This window comes from Peromyscus californicus, unplaced genomic scaffold (assembly GCF_007827085.1).
Source record: "Peromyscus californicus insignis strain IS unplaced genomic scaffold, ASM782708v3 Scaffold_4__1_contigs__length_199733344, whole genome shotgun sequence".
NCBI classification, from domain to species: Eukaryota; Metazoa; Chordata; class Mammalia; order Rodentia; family Cricetidae; genus Peromyscus; species Peromyscus californicus.
This window is the reverse complement of record NW_026294562.1, coordinates 62,880,791-62,901,135: the sequence shown is the minus strand read 5'-3', so window position 1 is coordinate 62,901,135 and position 20,345 is coordinate 62,880,791. Positions and strand designations below refer to the sequence as shown.

The 20,345-nt window shown below is 46.0% G+C and overlaps 1 protein-coding gene across 2 annotated transcripts in view; it reads left to right on the top strand.

Annotated features, from left to right (window-relative positions):
- Positions 1-10,828, top strand: part of Scart1 (scavenger receptor family member expressed on T cells 1) — a 65,161-nt gene extending 54,333 nt beyond the window's left edge. The window contains exons 4-14 of one of the 2 annotated variants that reach the window (XM_052713577.1): positions 2,739-3,053; positions 6,038-6,343; positions 6,485-6,802; positions 6,897-7,211; positions 7,288-7,602; positions 8,329-8,394; positions 8,472-8,786; positions 9,048-9,071; positions 9,664-9,801; positions 10,309-10,499; positions 10,629-10,828. In XM_052713577.1, coding sequence (XP_052569537.1) covers positions 2,739-3,053; positions 6,038-6,343; positions 6,485-6,802; positions 6,897-7,211; positions 7,288-7,602; positions 8,329-8,394; positions 8,472-8,786; positions 9,048-9,071; positions 9,664-9,801; positions 10,309-10,490 — 2,294 coding nt within the window. In that variant the 3' untranslated portion in view covers positions 10,491-10,499; positions 10,629-10,828. Of the gene's footprint in view, positions 1-2,738; positions 3,054-6,037; positions 6,344-6,484; positions 6,803-6,896; positions 7,212-7,287; positions 7,603-8,328; positions 8,395-8,471; positions 8,787-9,047; positions 9,072-9,663; positions 9,802-10,308 lie in introns of both variants that reach the window. The other variant, XM_052713576.1, reaches the window with a different exon arrangement.
- The last annotated feature ends 9,517 nt before the right edge of the window (positions 10,829-20,345 follow it).

Genomic DNA, 20,345 nt, shown 5'->3' with positions numbered 1-20,345 from the left:
TGGCAAAGTGGGTGAGTTCCTGCTATGAAAAACAGATGGCAGTAACAGATGAGTAACTGATGTAGGGGAGACACTCAGGGTGCTTATGGTCTCATGTCCCAGAGCACTATCACTCTAAATTAGAGTTCAGCTTCTGCCAGGAGGCAGAGACAGGTGTCTGCTCTAACACTATAATGCTGGGGAGCTATAGCTACAATGGGACCTGGCATAGCACTACCCTCTCTTGGGCTGTGGCTGTGGCCCCTAGTGCTGCCCCATTGAACCTACCATCTGGTGAGTGCACACAACTGTCTCCAGGTCCTGAGTGTCAGAGACACAGGTGTAGAGAACATTGGAACTGTGTTCAGGGATGGCACAGTGCTGGTGGTGCCTGATAACTCGTTTTTTGCTAACTATCATTTCATCAACACACTGTACTATTTTGCGTGCGTGTGTGTGTGTGTGTGTGTGTGTGTGTGTGTGTGTGTGCATGGTACACATTCATGTATATGTGCACGCTTGTAGGTGCATGAGTACATGCATGGGAGGTGGGGCTAGAAGTCAAATTTGGTGTCGTCCTCAGTTGCTCTCCACCTTGCTTCGGTGGCATGGTCTCTCACTGAACTTAGAGCTGAGTGATTGGCTAGGCAAGTTAGCTAGCAGGTCCCAGGGAATGTTTCTGACTTCATTTCCCCAGCACTGAGATTACAGGCATGCATGACCGTGACTGACATTTTATGTGGGTGCTGGGGATCTAATCTTGGGTCCTTGTACTCATTCAACAAACACTTTACTCATTAAACTATCTCCCTGTCCAACACAACCATTTTAATGCCATCACGATGTACAGTATTAATCGTAGAGAAAGTTGTGAAAATGGGGACTTGGACTTTTCAGTGAGGACAAGATTTCTAATCATTGAGCATTCTGAATGAAATTCTCAGTATCTTCTCCCCCCATCCTGTGTCTTGGCCCCGAAGGACCAGCTGGGAATGATTCCCTGAGTTCCCTATATGTTACAAACCAGTATGAGTACCACCTTCAAGTGAAGTATGATGGGCTGTCGGATTTGGTATGTGGAGACAAATGGAGCGTGCAGGAGGCCTCAGTGACTTGTAGACAACTTGGCTGTGGCCCTTGCATTATGCCTTCCAGAACATTCCAAGTCCTGATAAAATGTAGATATCTCAGCTGTATGATACCCAGTGCCATAGTCAAGCAGCCACTCTCTGGGAGTACTTCCTGGGGGCCTAGGGGCCTGACAATAGATGTGTGGTAGTGGTGGTCTGTTAGGTGGATCAAATGGACAGCATGAGCTCCTTACTCCCTAGAACTCCCTTCTTTGTTTGGCTCCAAGGTCACTGAGGCAGATGCCCATGTGTTGGGAGGAGTTCTGGCCAGGAGTGAGCATCTTATTCCCTTGGAAGCCCTTGGTGAGAGACCTGGTCAGGGATTTCCTTCACTGTCTGAAAGCAGCTCCGTTCTCACTCTTGTCCTCACTGGACCCATCCTTGGTAACTTCTCCTAGTGTCCCTGGTTTCTAAAGTCGACCACCAAGCTCTGCATCTTCTTGTTGTTCTCAGATCATCTCAGGGAACACCTTGGGATTTCCATGCTGTCACTCTTCACAGTGCTTTTCAGTGGTTCAGGAGAATTAACCAAATGAGTATTTGAACCAGTATCCTGACACAGGCTCCCCTGGCCATTTCTCTCCCTGTTCAGACCCAGACATACCCAGTCCTAGGAGGATGACTCTATTTCCTTTAGTGCTCAGGGACACAGAGAGGGCCGTGATGATACCAAGGGCCCTGTGCATGGTCCACCAGGCTGGGGAAGTTAGTAGTCAACCCTGGGCATGTGCCTGAGGCAGAGGCAGTCAGGATTTGCTTTTCCTTCTCTGTCATCAGATGGCACCTGTCTGGGTGGCTGGAAGGGTCAGTCCCTGGGTTGGGTCCCCAGATACAAGAGTCACCCATGGCTCAGTTCTGAAGGGTCCCTTGCATAAGGAGGAGGCGAATGCTCTGTGCAAGCAGCTGGAATTTGAACTGCTCTGCAGCAGTCTGGGGTCCACTATGGCACTGGCACTGAAGGCAGGAACAGAAATTCATGTGCTGCTGGGGATCAAAATCTGATACCATGCAGTGCAAGTTCAACATGAACTTCCAAAATCAGTGTTTCCTTCCAACCAGTACAGCAGGGAGTGTGCAGAGGTGGGGATGCCCCACCCCGAGCACTTTAGTCCAGATGTTGGATACGTGAGATGAACAAAGGAGACTTATCTATCTGCCTTCAAACGTGGAGTCAATAGAATTCTCTCCCTTGCAGTGCTTGTCACCATTGCTACTGAGTGGTGATTCAGGGTGGCCCTGGGGTATCTTTGGATGGTCACTGCACTGGGTGCTCTGTCCACAGCTCATGTCTAGTCTATACTCTGGGTTTGAGGAGCTGTTGGGGTAGTGCCCATTTGCCTTGCCTGTGATGACATGAGGGCCCATGTCCCAAATACTAGGAGAGTATTTATGGTCAGAATTTCTGTGGGTTCCAATTCCCAAGTGAGATATAAGGAGGAGCTTCAACATCCTTCATCTGTAGATCTCAGAACTTGTGGGCCACTTTGCCAGGATCAAGGCAGGTTGTCCCCATCCTCCTATACCATTCCTCACTGGGGGACTGGGTGGCAGTCATCAGGTCACATCACTCCAGTGACCTGCAAGAAGCCTGCCTTGACCTCAGTTGCTTCACCCAGTGTCTGTCTTCAGGTCACGTGGAGGCCCGGCTGCTGGGTGGTACACACCCCTGTGAAGGACGCCTGGAGGTTCTTCGAGGACTTACCTGGGGCACTGTCTGCTATGATGACCTGGACCTGCCCATGGCCAACGTGGTTTGTCGGGAGCTAGGGTGTGGCACCGCTGTATCCACACTCGGGAGTTCCCACTTTGGCCACGGATCAGGGCCTGTGTGGACAGAAGCCTTTCGCTGTGTGGGCAATGAGTCACTGCTGTTCCACTGTCCGAAGGAGCCTGGACACCAGTGTGGCCATGATCAGGATGCTGCACTAACCTGCTCAGAGGAAAGTGAGTCAAGTCACAACCTAGAAGGGTGTTAGCATGAGCAATGATCTGAGAGATGGGTTGTGATGACCATGGATGGACAGCTTGGGGTGGGTGCTCAGGACCTGTGTTCTCCTCTGTCCCAGAAGTTAGTTCCTTGATCTTGTTCTCATATTTTTCTCCTCTCATGTGTTTGCTTTCCTTTTCCAACTTTGGGGAAATGATTGCTCAGCTCTACCAAAGATTTCAGAACAGGGGGTGGTATGGACGGTTTGGAATATTATGTACGGCAGACTTTGTTGACACATGCCTCACAGCCCCACCATGTATGTTGTTTCCCCTGGTGACAAGGACCTTTTGTACATGTAGTTCAACTTCACTTCATTCAACCAGTTTTCTTGTGCTTGTGCTTTGGTGTCACATGTAAAGCTTGACTTTACAAGTCCAGAGTCCTGCAGCATCACCTCCTGCTATATGTTAAGACAGTTGTCCTTCAGCACCGTGTCCAGGACTATGCTGGGTCTTGAGTTCACATTGGTTTCTGATGTGTGGAGCACTGGTTCCATGTAACCCACAGGGATGTGCTGTTTCTCCAGCACTTTGAGTCATTATTCTTCCTACAAGGGTAGCCACCGCCCCCTTTCCAGAAACTTAGAGACCATATACCTGTGAGATGATATCTGCACCTTTAGTTTGATTCCATTGATCTCAGTGTCTAGCCTCATGCCACAACACAGTGTTTTGGTTCATATAGTTTTGCTCTGCTGTAAGTTTTGAAATGAGGATGTGAGTGTCTAGCTGCTTATATGGTTGTGGGTCTTTGGGAATCCTCATCTCTACAAGAATGCTAGGATTGACTTTCTAACTTTCCAAACACCTGCTTGGGTTTTGATAGGCATTGCAGTTGCATCTACCAACTGCTTTGGGTGGGGTCATCATCTTCCAAGACCATGTCCTCAGCCCTGGAATGAGGCCTGCTTCTCTCTATGGAGGTTTAGTGTGATTTCTTCTTTTAAGAAGTTTATTCTGTATTTAAGGGGTACAGTCTGACATGGCAATTCATGTTATAATGAGCACTGGTTAGGTCTGGGTAGCTGGCATATCTGTCCCCTCAGACATGATTTTCTTGTTGTTGTTGAGAATATTCAGCACCTTATCCACTAGCTATTTTGAAGTCTTGCAGAAGTTGTAGTCAACCATGTTAGAGAACGTTCTAAGTCCAGTCATTCCCTGGCACCTTTGACCATTCACTCTCCTTCCCCCACCCCTCCCTTCTTGGCTCTGGTAACCAGTCTGCAGTTCTATCCTGTTCTATCAACTATTCACATCTTCCTCATGAGGATGAGAACTTATGTTTTGTGTCACCTGGTGGCTGACTTATTTTGCTTAGTGTCTTCTTTTCCATGTATATTGCTTCAAATGGCAGAATTCAGTCTTTCCAGTGGCTGAGATACCTATCATCTTGTTCACACACACACTGTCTTAGTTAGAGTTTCTATTGCTGTGAAGAGACACCATGACCATGGCAACTCCTATAAAGGAAAAATATTTAATTGAGGGTGGCTTACATTTTCAGAGATTCAGTCCATTATCATCATGGTGGGACATGGCAGCATGCTGGCAAACATGATGCTGAAGAAGGAGCTGAGAGTCCTACACCTTGATCCCCAAGAAAAGGAAGTAGACTGTGTCACTGGGAGTAGCTTGAGCATAGGAGACCTCAAAGCCCACCCCCACAGTGACACACTTCTTCTAATAAGGCCACTGCTACTCCAACAAGGCCACACCTCCTAATAGTGCCACTCCCTATGGTCAAACATTCAAACACATGAGTCTACAGTGGCCATACCTATTCAAACCATCACACACACCGTGCTTCCTTTATCAAGTCATTCTTTAAGAGATTCCTAAGTTGACTCCATGTCCCACTGTGGATAGTGCTGAAATAAACATGTAAGGGCCTTTGTCTCTTCCACATGCTCTTTTGAGGGTCTTTGGCTAGATGCCGAGCAGTGGGGTTGTTGACCTGTGTGGCCAGTCTATTCCTGGTTTTCTTGGGAAACCCCACATTGCATGTATAGCTTTAGATACTGAACGAAATTCAGGATTTATTTTATGTATTTTTTATTTTTTATTTTTATTTTTTTACTGTGATTGGTTCTATCCCTTTTTTTCAGGACATTCTTCATAGACATGCTTATCTGTTTAGGGGTAACCTGGAGGTCTCCAGGGCACTGCTCATTTGGGATAACATCGATGTGTCTATCATTACATTCCTTGAACCCCTGCAATCATCACTTTAGATTTAGATGCTGTATACTTGGGCTCCACAGTTTCTTAATGGTTCATTTCATCATTCCTGTCAGTTTTCTGAGATTCAGTTTACAGAGACATTGTCCATCATCCTCACATTCCTTAGTTTTTCTCATGGTTCCCTATAGCTCTGAACAGACTGAAGACCTCGTGCTTAGGACTGTGTAGTGTACCTTTCTGTGTGGTATGTTGCTTTTGGAATTTCTTTTCATGGGTAAAATGATTATTGAGGTAACACAGAGAGATTTCCTTTAGTGACCAGGAAAAGAAGAGATTCTTCTCTTAGCCCATAGATGATTTCTATATTGTATTCCATTGACTGGTATCCAGGCCACTTAATTATCTAGTGCTCATACCTGCTTGTGTATGGCCAGCGTTGAAGGCATGTATCTCACTAGAGACCCCCCCTATTTGGTTCCAAGAAATTTGATGTTTCTAGTTTTCCCAGCATGATCCTTGAGTTAGGCAGGGTAGAGGTGTTGGGGGTGTGAGGGTTTGGGGAGAAAGGGATGGAGTTATGTAGTCAGAACACTGGGCTGCCTAGTCTAGCTTTCAGTATTAACACTCTGCAAAGACATTCTCCCATTTAGTGTGTGCGTGCCCAGTTTGCGTGTGTCCTGTAAGGAACCAACACTGTGCGTGGGTGTCCACAGCTCTGGGATGTGGAGGTGGCACTGACTCCAACTCTCCCTTAGAGTTCCGACTGGTCAATGGCAGCAGCAGCTGTGAGGGCCGTGTGGAGCTTCGGGTAAAGGAGGACTGGCAGCCCCTCTGTGCTGCCCACTGGGACTTAGCAGATGCCATGGTGCTCTGTCACCAGCTCAACTGTGGTTATGCAGTTGCTATACCCCAAGAAGGACACTTTGGAAATGTGAGCGACCTTATCTGGACAGATGTGTTTCACTGTGTGGGGACAGAGCCCCACTTGCTGAGCTGCCCAGCAAGTACCCTAGGGGCCCAGGCATGCACCCTGGAAAATTCAGCCTCGGTTATCTGCTCAGGTGAGTGCATGAAGCCATGAGACTGTGAAGGAGAAGGTAAGTGGGACTGATGGACAGAGTTGTGAAAGGGTTGGTAGGGTGAGAATAGGTGGGGCTGTTTAGTGCAATGGTCCTCTGCTCTTCAGAGTTTCTCTCTGTCAGGTCTCCAGGATGCCCTACGGCTGAGGGATGGACAGAGCCACTGCGATGGGCGAGTAGAAGTCTTCCTGGATGGTGTGTGGGGACGAGTGCTGGACAATGCCTGGGACCTGCATGATGCTGCTGTGGTGTGCAGGCAGCTCGGGTGCGGAGAGGCACAGCGAGCCTATGGCGCACCAGCACCAGACCACAAGACAGTCCCTGTGGGCTTGAGTCTGGTGCGCTGCTCGGGCTCTGAGACCCATCTGTCCCAGTGCAATGTGTCAGTGTCCCAGGTGGTGCCTGCAGGGACTTTGCAGGATGCAGGCGTGGTATGCTCAGGTGAGTGTGGGGTGTCCTCTGCTCCGCGCCCCGCCCTGGCCCCACCTTACTCTTGTAGTCCAGTGTGCCTTGACTGGGTCTCTCCTCTCTGCAGGGAGCTTGCGCATACGGTTGGCAGAGGGTAAGGGCCGCTGTGCTGGGCGTGTCGAAGTGTTCTATCAGGGCACATGGGGCACTGTGTGTGATGATGCCTGGGACCTGCGGGATGCCCACGTGGTCTGCAGGCAGCTGGGCTGTGGCTATGCCCTAAGTGCTCCTGGGGCTGCCCATTTTGGAGCAGGAACTGGGCGCATTTGGATGGATGAACTAGGCTGCCTGGGCGAGGAGGCTGCTCTCTGGGAGTGCCAGTCAGGAGGCTGGGGCCAACAAGACTGTGGGCACAAGGAGGACGCAGGTGTGGTCTGTTCAGGTGGGTACCACAGGTCCAGCTTAGTGAGTCCAGTCCTCCCCAACTGCACCTGACTGACTGGGCCCTCTGTCTGTAGAATTCACTGATGTAAGGCTTCAGGAACACAGCCAGCCATGCACAGGCCGCCTGGAAGTTTTCTACAATGGAACTTGGGGTGGCGTCTGCCAGTCCTTGAGTGCTGCCTCTCTGAGGGTTCTGTGTGGACAACTGGGCTGTGGGTCCCAAGGGCAGCTGCTGGCCAGGCCAAGGAGCTCATCTACACTGGAGACTCTCTGGTTGAAGTCCATTCAGTGCAGGGACAAGCATGACAGGTCCTTGTGGCAATGCCCCTCAGAACCCTGGAACAGGCATTCTTGCCTCAGTGGAGAGGAAGCTTGGCTGGTGTGTACAGGTGAGCTGTGTTGTGGGCTTTTGAGGGGTGTCACTGTGGCTCTGGGTGGGGTGTGGATCATATGGGCTCATCTCAGGCTCCTGTTGCTTCCTGCTTCTCCTAAAGACAGTTCATGGGGGAATAGTGTATGGAATTCCCAGGTTTTGTGGATATCCTTTGAAACCTAGAGATTTTCTCCCTCTGGTTATGGGGAGACAGCACTGAAAGGATAAACAGCGCTCGTGGGGGCACTGGTTACCTGCAGAAAAGTCACGAGTCATGGCCACGACTACCAGAGTTAGAGAGAGCTTTATTGTAAGGAGAGAGGGGATAGGAGGGAGGACAGCCAGGCCTGGAAAGAAAGAGATGTCGGGAGCAGAGCAGAGAGCAGAGAGGGAACAGAGAGAGAGCATGGGGTCTCCATCTGGCTTTTTAAGGTGGATACGTAGTCGCCAGTGCCTCTTGATGACCCCGAGCTGTGCATGTACAGGATCCTAATAAGCACAAGGGAAAGAAAGTATTTCTTAGATTTTTTTGTTGTTTTTTGAGACAGGGTTTCTCTGTATAGTTTTGGTACCTGTCCTGGGTCTCACTCTGTAGACCAGGCTGGCCTCGAACTCACAGAGATCTGCCTAGCTCTGCCTCCCGAGTGCTGGGATTAAAGGTGTGCGGCACCACTGCCTGGCATTTTTTAGATTTTTTATTTCTGAGCTTCTGACATTGGTGTGATTCTTAATTTCCACACAGAAATGACAGAAGTTTCTCAGGATATGGAGCAGATTCCCAACTGCTCATCAACACTTAGCTGCCCAGGTAACTCTCCCTCCACGAGTCTCCTAAGAACCTGTCACCCAGAAAGCATCACGCATTGATTGTTGACCCCTTTTCAGAGGAAGGTGCACTTCGAGTGTTTGGGGGTGACAACGGCTGCTCTGGACGAGTGGAGTTCTGGCACAGAGGATCATGGGGCACAGTATGCGATGACTCCTGGGACCTGGCAGATGCAGAAGTTGCGTGCCGGCAACTGGGCTGTGGCCCAGCCATAGCTGCCTTGCGTCATGCTGCCTTTGGCCCTGGTTCAGGGCCGATATGGCTAGATGAAGTGGGGTGCCGAGGCAGTGAGACGTCTCTGGGAGCCTGCCAGGCAGAACCGTGGGGATATGGAGACTGCTCCCACAAGGAGGATGCTGGTGTACACTGCCTAGGTGAGTGAGGCAGCAACGGTGGTGGAAAGAGGAATGCCACGTTGGTATTTTCCGCTATTTGCCACCCTTGCTCTGCTCAGACAAATCCTAGAGCACAGGACCCCAATGTTTAGGGTCCCATCGGTGTTCCAGGGACAGAATGCCACTCTCAGTCCTGTGTAGCTCTTGCTGACCCAGTGGCTGCCACCCACAAAGTATGGACCCATCTGTGTGTGCTCTTGAGGGTGCTTGATAATTCCCCAACCTGCATGTCTTTTGCAGATATCTCCACGACCGAGGCATCAGGTAAGTGGCTCTTCGTTAATCCTTCCTCCCTCTCATCCATCGTCACCTGGACAGGCTGCAGTGGCACTCTTTTCTGATCTTCCTTGAGAACCTCTGAGACCACATGCCATGGGTGCACCCTTTGCATCAGGTATAAGCCTGTGGGGATGGACTCCCAGTCTGTGATGGAAACTACTCATCTCTACTGTGCCTGCTAGATAGGAAAACATGGGAACCAAACTCCCAGGTCACAAGCAGCCCCTTCTAGGGACCTTTAACTTGCAGACTATATGATTTTGTCTGAGTATGCCGTATCCTATTGGCTAGCATGTCCATAACAGAGCAGAGGGAAAGACAATGAGAATCCCCCACACGGACTTTCTCCCTCCTTCAACCTGGGCCTGGGCAGTTGGGTCCTCTTTCCTAGGGCATCTTGCCCTGTTAACACAGAGGATCTTACATGAGCAACTACCTGCCTAGTTACACTGATCCCACACTGTACTGGACTGCTCACGGGGAGGGTGATGTCATCCAGGCCCAGCATCCACCTGTCCCAGGCAGCCCAGGTACCTAGTACACACATTCATTTGCTACCGGATTCTGTGCTCCACAGGCAGTTCTCTGGCTCCTCCCTCTGCTCCTGAGGTCTGGACCCTGCCTGAGATTGCCTGCTTGGTCCTTGGCTGCCTCCTGGGCATCGTTTTCCTGGTTCTGGCTTCTAAGTGGTACCGCAGCAGAGCCATCAGCATGGGTAAGGAATGAACTGGTTGTGGCTCACAAAGGTAGTGGAACAGAAGTCTGGGGGAAGCTTTGTGAGAGTCTAGCCACCGCAGGCCCTCTCTGCTTTAATTATTGTCTTGAATGCTGGCAAGTCTCCATGATAGCCAGTGCTGAGTTAGTGTCTGGCGATTCCTGAGTTATTCTGGTCCCGGGGATTCTGGGTTTGTCCACTGTGCTGAGGATATTCTGCATCTGCACAGTGGGCTCCATTGCATCTCCCACCATCACTTGTACTGTCCTGAGTGAGCTCTCTCACAGATGAGATGCCAGCGTAAGACCCACAAGCCCTATACCAGACCTTTGAGCATTGTGTATCATGGGCAGGGGGCGGTCCCTTTGAGGGCATCTGCAGTCAAGGGCTTTTCCCTGTATGTGGGTTCTCAGCATGCACGCACGAGAGCCACGGGAACCAGCGAGGGTGGCTGAGGCTTTAGCTGTGCTTGTTTTTGCAAAGCTCTGTCTGGTGTGGTCTCTGCAGGTTCCGGCGTGACGGGGCAGCTGCCCTCAGATGCTATCTATGAATACATTGAAACAGTCCCTATGGAGGAAAGGGCAGAGGGGCCAGCAGCAACCCAGAGTCTGGTGCAGGATGAGGATTATGATGATGCAGAAGAGCCTGAGGACAGCCCTGGGGAAGATATGGAGGCTGGGCGCTGTTGAGCCTGACTGGTGTGCACCTCTGTTTCCTGAGTTCCAGCACATCCTTTCTGCTGTTAGGCTCGCATAAAGTGATTCTGCTGTGGTCTGGTACTTAGAATCCCTGAGGACCAAATGAGTGTCTCTCTCTTTTAAATATAGATGGGGCTGTTTGCCGCCCGAATGCTGATGTTGATGCTGAAATAGAAAACTGTGGTGACCCCTACCATCAACAGATGACCTTGTACTGGCCTTGAGGTTATAAAACTGTCCAAAGTGTGATATAGTCCTCAGAGACTGCAGTCTTCCCTGTCCCCATTTAACCAAACTGATGTCATTAAACTTCTTTCAACTTAGAATTAACTGTCCACCCTTCCTAGAACTGTTATCACATTCAACCATGAAACTTGTTCTTTTCTGAGCCTCAGTCACTGCCTGACCTTGGACTTAACTCTCGTGGGTAGGTTTTGTAGGTTTCCCACAATGTCTTAGTCAGTCAGTGTTCTATTGCTGTGAAAAGACACCATGACCACAGCTCCCATAAAAGAAAGATTTAATTGGGACTTGCTTACAGTTGCAGAGGTTTAGTCTATTATTATCATGGTGGAAATCATGGTGGCAAGCAGGCAGACAGGGTGCTGGAGAAGTAGCGGAGAGCTCTACATCTGGTAGGCAGTAGGGAGAGGGAGACGCGGGCTTGGAATGGGCCTTTTGAAACCTGAAAGCCCACCCTTCCTCCAACAAGGCCACACCTCTTAATCCTTTCAAACACTGGTGACCAAGTGTTCAAATCGATGAGCCTATGGGGGCCATTCTTGTTCAAACCACCACAGACAAACACTGACTACCTTCATCTAGCCACCACCTCATGCCCAGACCAACCTCAGGCCACTCTTCCCACCAAACCTATCACAACCAGTGACCTGCCAGTGACCATTGCCAAGGAATTGGCGTTGAATTTTAGACTGAAGAGAACCAGGGAACCCAAGGCAGTGCAGCCTGGGAATGCTTTGACTGGTGTTTTGTGCAGCTTTTATTCCAGAGTGCTCAGAGTGAATTCAAAGCAGGGACAGGGTGATGACGAAGGGGGAAACTTGAATTAGTAAAACTGAAGCTCTAGAGAGAGGATTTGCTGCTATCTTGCTTAGGAAACACTAAGTTACATGAAGTAGAGTTTAGCTAAAGGAGCGCCTCCTCCATTACGAGTGGAAGCTAGTAGTACACTGACCAGGCTTGTTAGAAACCGTAGGAAAGAACATTCGTGCCATAATTGAAGTTTAGGGTTGCTGAGAAAGTTTCTGCTAATATTCCAAGACTGACCTACAATTAGGCCCCGTCCCCATAAGGAGAGGAGGCAGCCCTGACTTACAACCAGCCATTAGGCCCATCCCCTTATGTAAGAACACGCCTCCAAGGGGCAGCTCAAGGGGGTAGGCTGGATCACAACCATCATTTAAGTCCTGGTCTGCCATTAAGTCCCCTGAGCCATTATCAGGAAATCATAATTCTGCCAAGTGGGCAAGATGGCCCTGGGTAACAACTACTGGAAAAGAACAACCCAGGTGTACTTAAGAAATAATCCTGGCCACCTTTGCTGTGAAAATCTCCCATCTGCCCAAGTGTCCAGACTTGCAGTCTCCTGCCTGTTTTCCTGAAATCACCCTTAATCCTCCAGGGACCTACTTTAACCCTCCGCTAAGATCATGTGCCTCAGGCAAGGGCACCTAGTTCCCAGTCAATCTGGACAGCCTGTGTCAGCTCCGATCCCTACTCTACTGACCATCACAGGTAATCTGCTTACTTTTCTGCCGTTTTTCCTTCTCTCAGCCCTGCTCCTCTCGTTCCCCCACCCCTGCCATAGCCTTGGCAGGTTTTTTTCCAACAACTCTTTCTTTCCACCCAGTCTAATTTGGTAGTGTCTCTGTACCACGCCTGTGATCTCTAAGTGTGCAGGATGATTTCTCACTGGGAATGCGTACTCATTCTATAACAACAGAAACAAGGAAAACATACAGAGTATTTCTCATTAGTTTTACCGGTTGTGTTCTGGACACAGGGGGTCTCGTGGGTGAATGGGGACTGTTCATACAATGCCCTTGAGGACTGAGTCTGACTGGGCCTCTGGCCCACTGAAGATCCTATGTAGCTCCTTCTCTACGGCCTCATTTTCTCCTGGGCAGAGGATCAGGGCAGCAGATTTAGACTAGTCTTGGCTGTGGTCTGAACCCTTCTGTAGTCCCAGAGATGTCCCCACCTTAGCCCTCTGTCCTGAGCCTTGCCTCATGATGCCTGGCAAGACCCTACTGTGGTTTCTCTAATCCTGTGCCTCCCTGATCTGGATCCAGCATGTATAAGGACAATTTCCTCCTGCATACTCCACAGACAAACAATAGCACACATACACACCCCGCAAACATGCTTATCTCCAACAGTACCCTCACTGCACCACATACATCTTCCTCCCATGTTTCTGATGAGGTCCCCCCATTACTAGAGCAATGCCAGAATTTGTTCATATATAGTTTCACAAGTAACTGAGATGGGATGGAGAGTGCCCACTGACTATACTCCACAAAGCCAAGTGTCTTTGTGACAGTCAGATGAAGCTTTCACTGGTAATGTGTGCCTAGGTGTGCAGAGCCTGGATCAGGGAGGAGTGTGGCCCTGGAAAGGGCAGGAGGAAGCTGTAGTGTTGAGGAATAACCAGGGATATGCATCCCCAGCTGAGTCCTCCCTATTTTAGGCCTTGGCAGGTGGGAGAGCAGGGAAGGGAGCATGAGAGAATGTTGGCATGTTGGTGTCTTGGTGGGTTTATTTCTTTTATGATTTGCCCTGCAGATTCCCTATTCTGCTCAGATGGGTTCTAGGTCAAGGTGGTCCAGAGGTTTCAGGGAAATATGCATATATGGGTCAGGGCTGCTCTTAGAACCAGACAATGAAGTAGGTTTTGCCCTTTGTTGCCTTCAGTCGGACCCTCTATATGGTGCCCTCCCAATCTAGGGTATAATAGAGACCCCTTCACTTGGTGTGAGGACTTCGTAGGTTTTATTGATACCTTTGTTTTCTGTAAATTCATTAGCAAGCCCTTTTGTTCTGTGATAGTAAATCAACAAAGTCAATTAGTGATGCCAGTCAGACCTGCCTTGAGTGCTGAAGTCACTTAACACCACCTGGAAGCACCTCCTACTGGGAGCCTAAGATTGTCCCCTGTGCCTCCCATGGTATTTTCTTCTCATTCTAATCCTGTTCTAACATCCCTGACATTGGCTGGATCACCACTTGGCCATGCTCTGACCCTCCAGCTCACTTCCCTACAGCCTGTGATTATTTCCTCCCTTGGGTTCCTCCCCACTGCCTCAGAGCCACTCACATGGATACAGTTGCCTGGCTGGGTGAATTGGGCCAAATAATCTCACTCCACGGTTTTTGATGAGGTGCTAGACATTGCTGTCTTTTTAATACATCACTTGATTTGGGATCTTCTAATACTATGAAGAGATTGTGTACCCATATTCATGCCTGGAATCATATTCTCATGTTTGCTTTTGTTTTCAAGGTTATGATGTGTACATTATGTAATGAACTGGGGAGGATTTTGCCATTGTTTTTTTGGGGGGGGTTGTTTTGTTTTGTTTTTGTATGGAAGATTAGTTTGCTTTCTGTTGCTGTGATTAACACCAAGACCAACAGCTACTTAGAGGAGGAATGGGTTTATTTGATTTACACTTCTAGGTCACAAGTCAGGGCAGGAACTCAAGCAGGAATGAAAGCAGAAACCACAGAGGAATGCTGCTCACAGTCTTGCTCTCTGGCTTGATCAGCTACCTTTCTCATATAGCCCACCCCCATTTGCCCAGGGATGGTGCACCCACAGTGGGCTGGAACCTCTAACATCAATAGTCAATCAAGGCAGTCTCTCAAAGACACAGGTCCGTCTGATACCTTCAATTTTTCAACTGAGGCTCCCTTTTCCCAGAGACTCTAGGTTGTGTAAAATTGTCAATAAAAACTAACCTGCACAGCTTAGCTCTTTCCTGCTGACCATTCCATTGTGTCAGCCACCAAAATCCACACATTTTTTACCAGGGATCCTAGTGACAGGTGAGTGATTCTCACTATTCTTCTGTCCTCCATCACTGTGTCCAGACTTACTCTTAGTGCTGTAGCAGTCTGCTTGTAGGAACCTGTCCTCCCACCAAACTTCGTTCTCTGGGTGAGGCCCAGGGTTCCCTTAACCCTTTCATTTTCATCTCTCCAGACTTAGTCTTTGTCCTACTGCAGCCAGTTTGCCCAAGCCCTTACTAAAACCACACGTCTACTCCCTGGGGATCCACCTCTTGGCACAGACCCAGAGTTCCCCTCATTATTTCCTACAGCCTTCCTTCCCAGCCCATCCCCATTCCTTTCTGCCATCCACTGCCTGTTGAAGCACTCTCTATGAGGAACCGAACAGTCATGACTCTTGTATTGGATCCAGAAAGGGCAAAAAGAACCAAAAGATGGAATATCACCTAACAAAAGATATCAATAACAAGAAACACCTCAAAACATAATAACTCCACATGCCTTGACAACATCACAAAACACAAACCTGAATAGCCAAGACAATATGCCTCTACCAGAAACCCAGTAACCCTCTTCCAGTAGGCCATGAGAAATGTGATTTAGCTGGAGCACAAGATAAAGACTTCAAAACAGCAATTATGAATATGTTTAGGGACCCTGAATAGGATATTAATAAATTCTTGAATGAAGTCTGTAAAAAATATTTTTTAAAAATGGAATGAAATAAAAAATTTCAAGACGTAAAAGTAGAAATAGAATTACTAATAACCCAAACTTAGATAGAATTGGAAATGAAAAATTTAGGAAGCCAAACAAAACCTTCAGAAGTAAGCCTTGCCAACAGAGTACAAGACATGGAAAGAGAATTTCAGGTCTTGAAGACAGGTAGAAGAAATGGATATCTCACTCAAAGAAAATGTTAAATCTAAAAAAAGAATCCAGGAACAAAACATCCAGGCAATCTGGGACAATATGAAAAAATAAAACATACAAATAACAGGTATAGAGGAGGGAGAAGAAACACAGAGCAGAGGCACAGAAAATATTTTAAACAAAATTATAGAAGAAAATTGCTTCAACCTAAAGAAGGAGGTGACTATCAAGGTACAAGAAACATGCAGAACTCAAAATAGGGCCAGAAAGGAAATTCCTCACAACACATAGTAATCAAAATACTAAATGTACAGAAGAGAGAAAGAACATTAAAAGTTGCAAAATGAAAAGATCAAGTCACATATGAAAGTAGACCCATTAGAATAACACCTGACTTCTCAATAGAGAATCTGAAAGCCTGAAGAGCCTGTGTGGATGTTCTATAAACTCTGAGAAGCCACAGATACCAGCTTAGACTACTCTACTCAGCAAAATAGCCAGTCACAATCTACTGAGAAAGAAAAACATTCCATGATAAAACCAAATTTAAACACTCTCTTTATCAATCCAGCTCTACGGAAGGCACTAGAAAAAAAATTAAGTGTGAGGAAGTTAACCACACCTAGTAATCCCAGAGCAGTAAGTCAAAAGGGAGTGGGGCACACCATAACAACAAAATGACAAAAATCAATAGTATCTATTGCTCATTGATAACTTTCAATATCTTTGTTCTCAATTCCCCCAAAAAGACACATGCTAACAGACTGAATAAGAAAATAGATCTAGGGGATGGGGGTTTAGCTCAGTGGTAGAGCACTTGCCTAGCAAGCACAAGGCCCTGGGTTTGGTTCTCAGCTCCAGAAAATAAAATAATTAAAAAAAAGAAAGAAAGAAAAAAGAAAATAGATCTAGCTTTCTGTTGCATCCAAAAAGTATACCTCAACATCAAGGAAAGACATCATCTCTGGTGAAAAGGATGGAAAAAGTTGTTCCAAACAAATGATCCAGGAAGGAAAGAAGTATAGCCATTTTAATACTTGGAATAATAAATTTCAAACAAAAACTAGTAGAAGAGACACTATATACTCATCAAAGGAAAAATTCACCAAAAGGGTATTTCACTTCTAAACATTTATGCACCAAACACAAGGACAACAAAGCCCATAGAATAACCTATGGTGATATTTTATTTGTGCTGAAATGTGATTTTATTTGTATGTTAATAAATAAAGTTGCCTGGGGATCAGAGGTCATAGCCATTAAGCAGAAGTCTGACAGTGGTAGCACACGCCCTTAATCCAATCACATAGCAGGCAGAGTCTGTGTGTTCAAGGACACAGCCAGCATGGTGATACACACCTTTAATCCAAGTACCAACCATAGAGACCTGGAGGTCTGCATAGATAGGCAGTGACAAGAAAGTCATGTGGTTGGGTTTAGAGCCAATGAGAAGGCAGAACAGAAAGGCAATAAAAATACAGACACACAGGAAGTAGGTCTTTTTCTCAGGGGAAGGATGGCAGAGGTATCGGGTGGTAAGAAGGCAGTCTTAGCTCTTAGCTACTGCTCTCTGATCTCTGGACTTTTAACTCTGCATTTGGCTCTGTGTTTCTTATTTAATAAGACCGTTTAGAATTACATCTACAAGAACCACTACTAATACAGCTAAAATTACATTTGGTCCTCACACAGTGATAGTGGGTGACTTCAATACCCAATACTATCACCAATAGACAGATTATCCAGACAAAAACTAAACAGATAAATGCTAGAGTTAAACAATGTCATAATCAAATGGACCTAGTCGACATCTGGAGAACATTTCATCCTAAGACAAAAGAATGTACTTTCTTCTCAGGAGCTCATAGGACTTTCTCCAAAATGGATCACATACTTGGACACAATGCAAGTCTCAACATATACAAGAAAACTGAAATAATACCTTTCTGACCTTTCTGACTACCATGGATTAAAGCTGGATATCAACAACAACACAAACAACAGAAAGCTTAACAAACTCATGGAAACTGAGTAACTCACTACTGAATGAAAAGTGAGTCAAGACAGAAATCAAGAAAGAACTGAAAAACTTTTTAGAATTTGATGAAAATGAAAACAACATACCCAAACCTAGAGGACATAGTTAAGACAGTTCTAAGAGGCAAGTTCACAGTACTAATTGCCTACAATAAATAAATAAATAAAGAAAGAAATAAAGAAATAAAGAAATAAATAAAGAAATAAATAAGTTGGGGAGATCTCTTATTAGTAACTTAGTAGCACATCTGAAAGCTCTAGAGCCACAAGAAGATACAATACCCCAAAAGAGTAGATGGCAGGAAATAATCAAATCCAGGGCTGAAATAAGTGAAAAGTAAACAAACAAGCAAACAAACAAACAAAAAATACGAAGAATCAATGAAATGAAGAGTTGGTTCTTTGAGAAAATAAAAAACTGACAAACCCTTAGACAAATTAACTAGAAGACACAGAGAAGATCCAAGTCAATAAGATTAGAGGTGAAAAGGGGAGCATTACAACAGATACAGAGGAAATCTGGTACTCCATCAGACTGGATGAACTTCTTGATATATACAACCTACCAAAGTTAAATTAAGTTCAAATAGGCAATTTAAATAGAACCATAACCAGTCGCGAAATAAAAGCAGTAATTTAAAGTCTCTCAACCAAAAAAAAAAAAAAAAAAAAGTCCAGGGCCTGATGGAGTCAGGGCAGAATTCTACCAGAACTTTAAAGAAAAGTTGATGCCAATACACCTAAAATTATGCTGCAAAATAGACACTGAAGAAACATTTCCTAATTCTTTTTACAAAGACATACTTACTATAGATCAAAACCACAGAAAGACCTAACCAAAAAAAAAAAGAATTTTATAGGCCAATTTTCCTTATGAACATAGATACAAAATTCTCTTTAAAATATTTGCAAACTAAATTCAAGAATACATCAAAAAGATTATCTACCATGATCAAGTTGGCTTCATCTAAGAGATGCATGGACGGTTTAACATATATAAATCAATAAAATAATCCACCACATAAACAGACTGAAAGACAAAAGCCAAATGATCATCTCTTTGGATGCAGAAAAGGCCTTTGACACAATCCAACACCCCTTCATGATAAGAGTCCTGGAGAGATAGGGATACCAGGGTCATACCTTAATATAATAATAGTGATTTACAGCAAGAACACAGTCAATGTTAACCTAAGAAACTCAAAGCAGTTTTACTAAAATCAGGAATAAGACAATGATGGCTACTCTCTCCAATAAAGTATTGAAGTCTTAGTTAGAGCAATAAGACAGCTGAAGGAGATCAAGGGAATACAAACAGGAAAGGCAGAAGTAAAAGCATCTTTATTTGCCAATGATATAATTATATACATAAAAGACCCCCAAAGACTCCAACACCAAACTTGTACATCTGATAAACACTTTCAGCAAAGTATCAGGATATAAAATTAACACACAAAAATCGGTAGCCTTCCTATATACAAATCACAAATGTGCTGAGAAAGAAGTCAGGGAAACAGCATGTGGTATTTTGAAGAAGAATGGCCTCCATAGGCTCATATATTTGAATGCTTAGTTATCAGGAAGTGGCACTATTTGAGAAGATTGGAAGGATTAGGAGGTGTAGCCTTGTTGGGGATTTGTGTCACTGGGGATGGGCTTAAAGCTTTCAAAAGTCCATGTCAAGAGTCATTCTCGATGCCTACAGATCAGGATATAACTCTCAGCCACTACTCCAGCACCTGCCTGCATGCCACCATGCTCCTCTGCCCCAAGATGATAATGCACTAAACCTCTGAAACTGTAAGCAAGTGCCCAATTCAATGCTTCCTTTCATAAGAGTTGCCTTGGAATTGTATGAACCAGGGGATCAAAGATATCACAAGAAAACCCACAGAAACAACTAACCTGGGCTCATAGGAGCTCACAGAATCTGAACTGACAACCAGGGAGCCTGCAAGCGACTGACCTAGGCCCTCTACATATATGTGACAGTTTGTGTAGCTTGGTCTACTTGTGGGACTCCTAACAGTGGGAGCAGGGCCTGTCCCTAATGCTTTGGCTGGCTTTTGGGAACATATTCTTCATATCGGGTTGCCTTGCCCCCCAGCCTAAATACAAGGGGAGGTACTTAGTCCATAGTCAACTTGATATGCCATGCTTTGTTGATACCCATGGGAGGCCTGTCCCTTTTTGAACAGAAACAGAGGAAGAGTAGTTGGGGGGGTGCAGAGGGGAGGTTGAGGGAGGTAATGGGAGGAGAAGAGGGAGGGGAAACTGCAGTCAGAATGTAAAATAAATAATAAATTTAATTAAAAATATTTTTAAACTAGAAATAAATCCAAATAATTTTTATTTAAAAAAAAAGAGTTCCCTTAGTCATGAGATGTCTCTTCACAGCAATAGAGCAGTGACTAAGACACAGTACCTTTCAAAATTGCCTCAAGAAAGAAAAAAAGAAAGGAAATATCTTTGAATAACTCCAAGTAAGTGAAAGACTTGTATAATAAAAGACACTGAAGAAAGAAATTGAAGATTCCTCATGCTTATCCTTGTGAAAATGGCCATCCTATCAAAAGCAATCTACAGATTGAATGAACTCTCCATCAAAATTTCAATGCAGTTCTTCACGGAAATTGGAAGAACCTGAGACGAGATAGGCCAGAAGACTAGGGGAAAACCAATGCTATTGTTCTGCTAAAGGAAGCTGTTGTGGAATATTAAAATGCGTTCCATTCTTTTATGCTGTGGAATATTTGTTTAATGATGCAAAGATGTGCTGCATTCTTTTATGTTGCATTTGTTTAACTCTGTGAAGCTGTGTTACTGTGCCTGTCTAAAACACCTGATTGGTCTAATGAAGAGCTGAACAGTCAATAGCTAGGCAGGAAAAAGGATAGGTGGGGC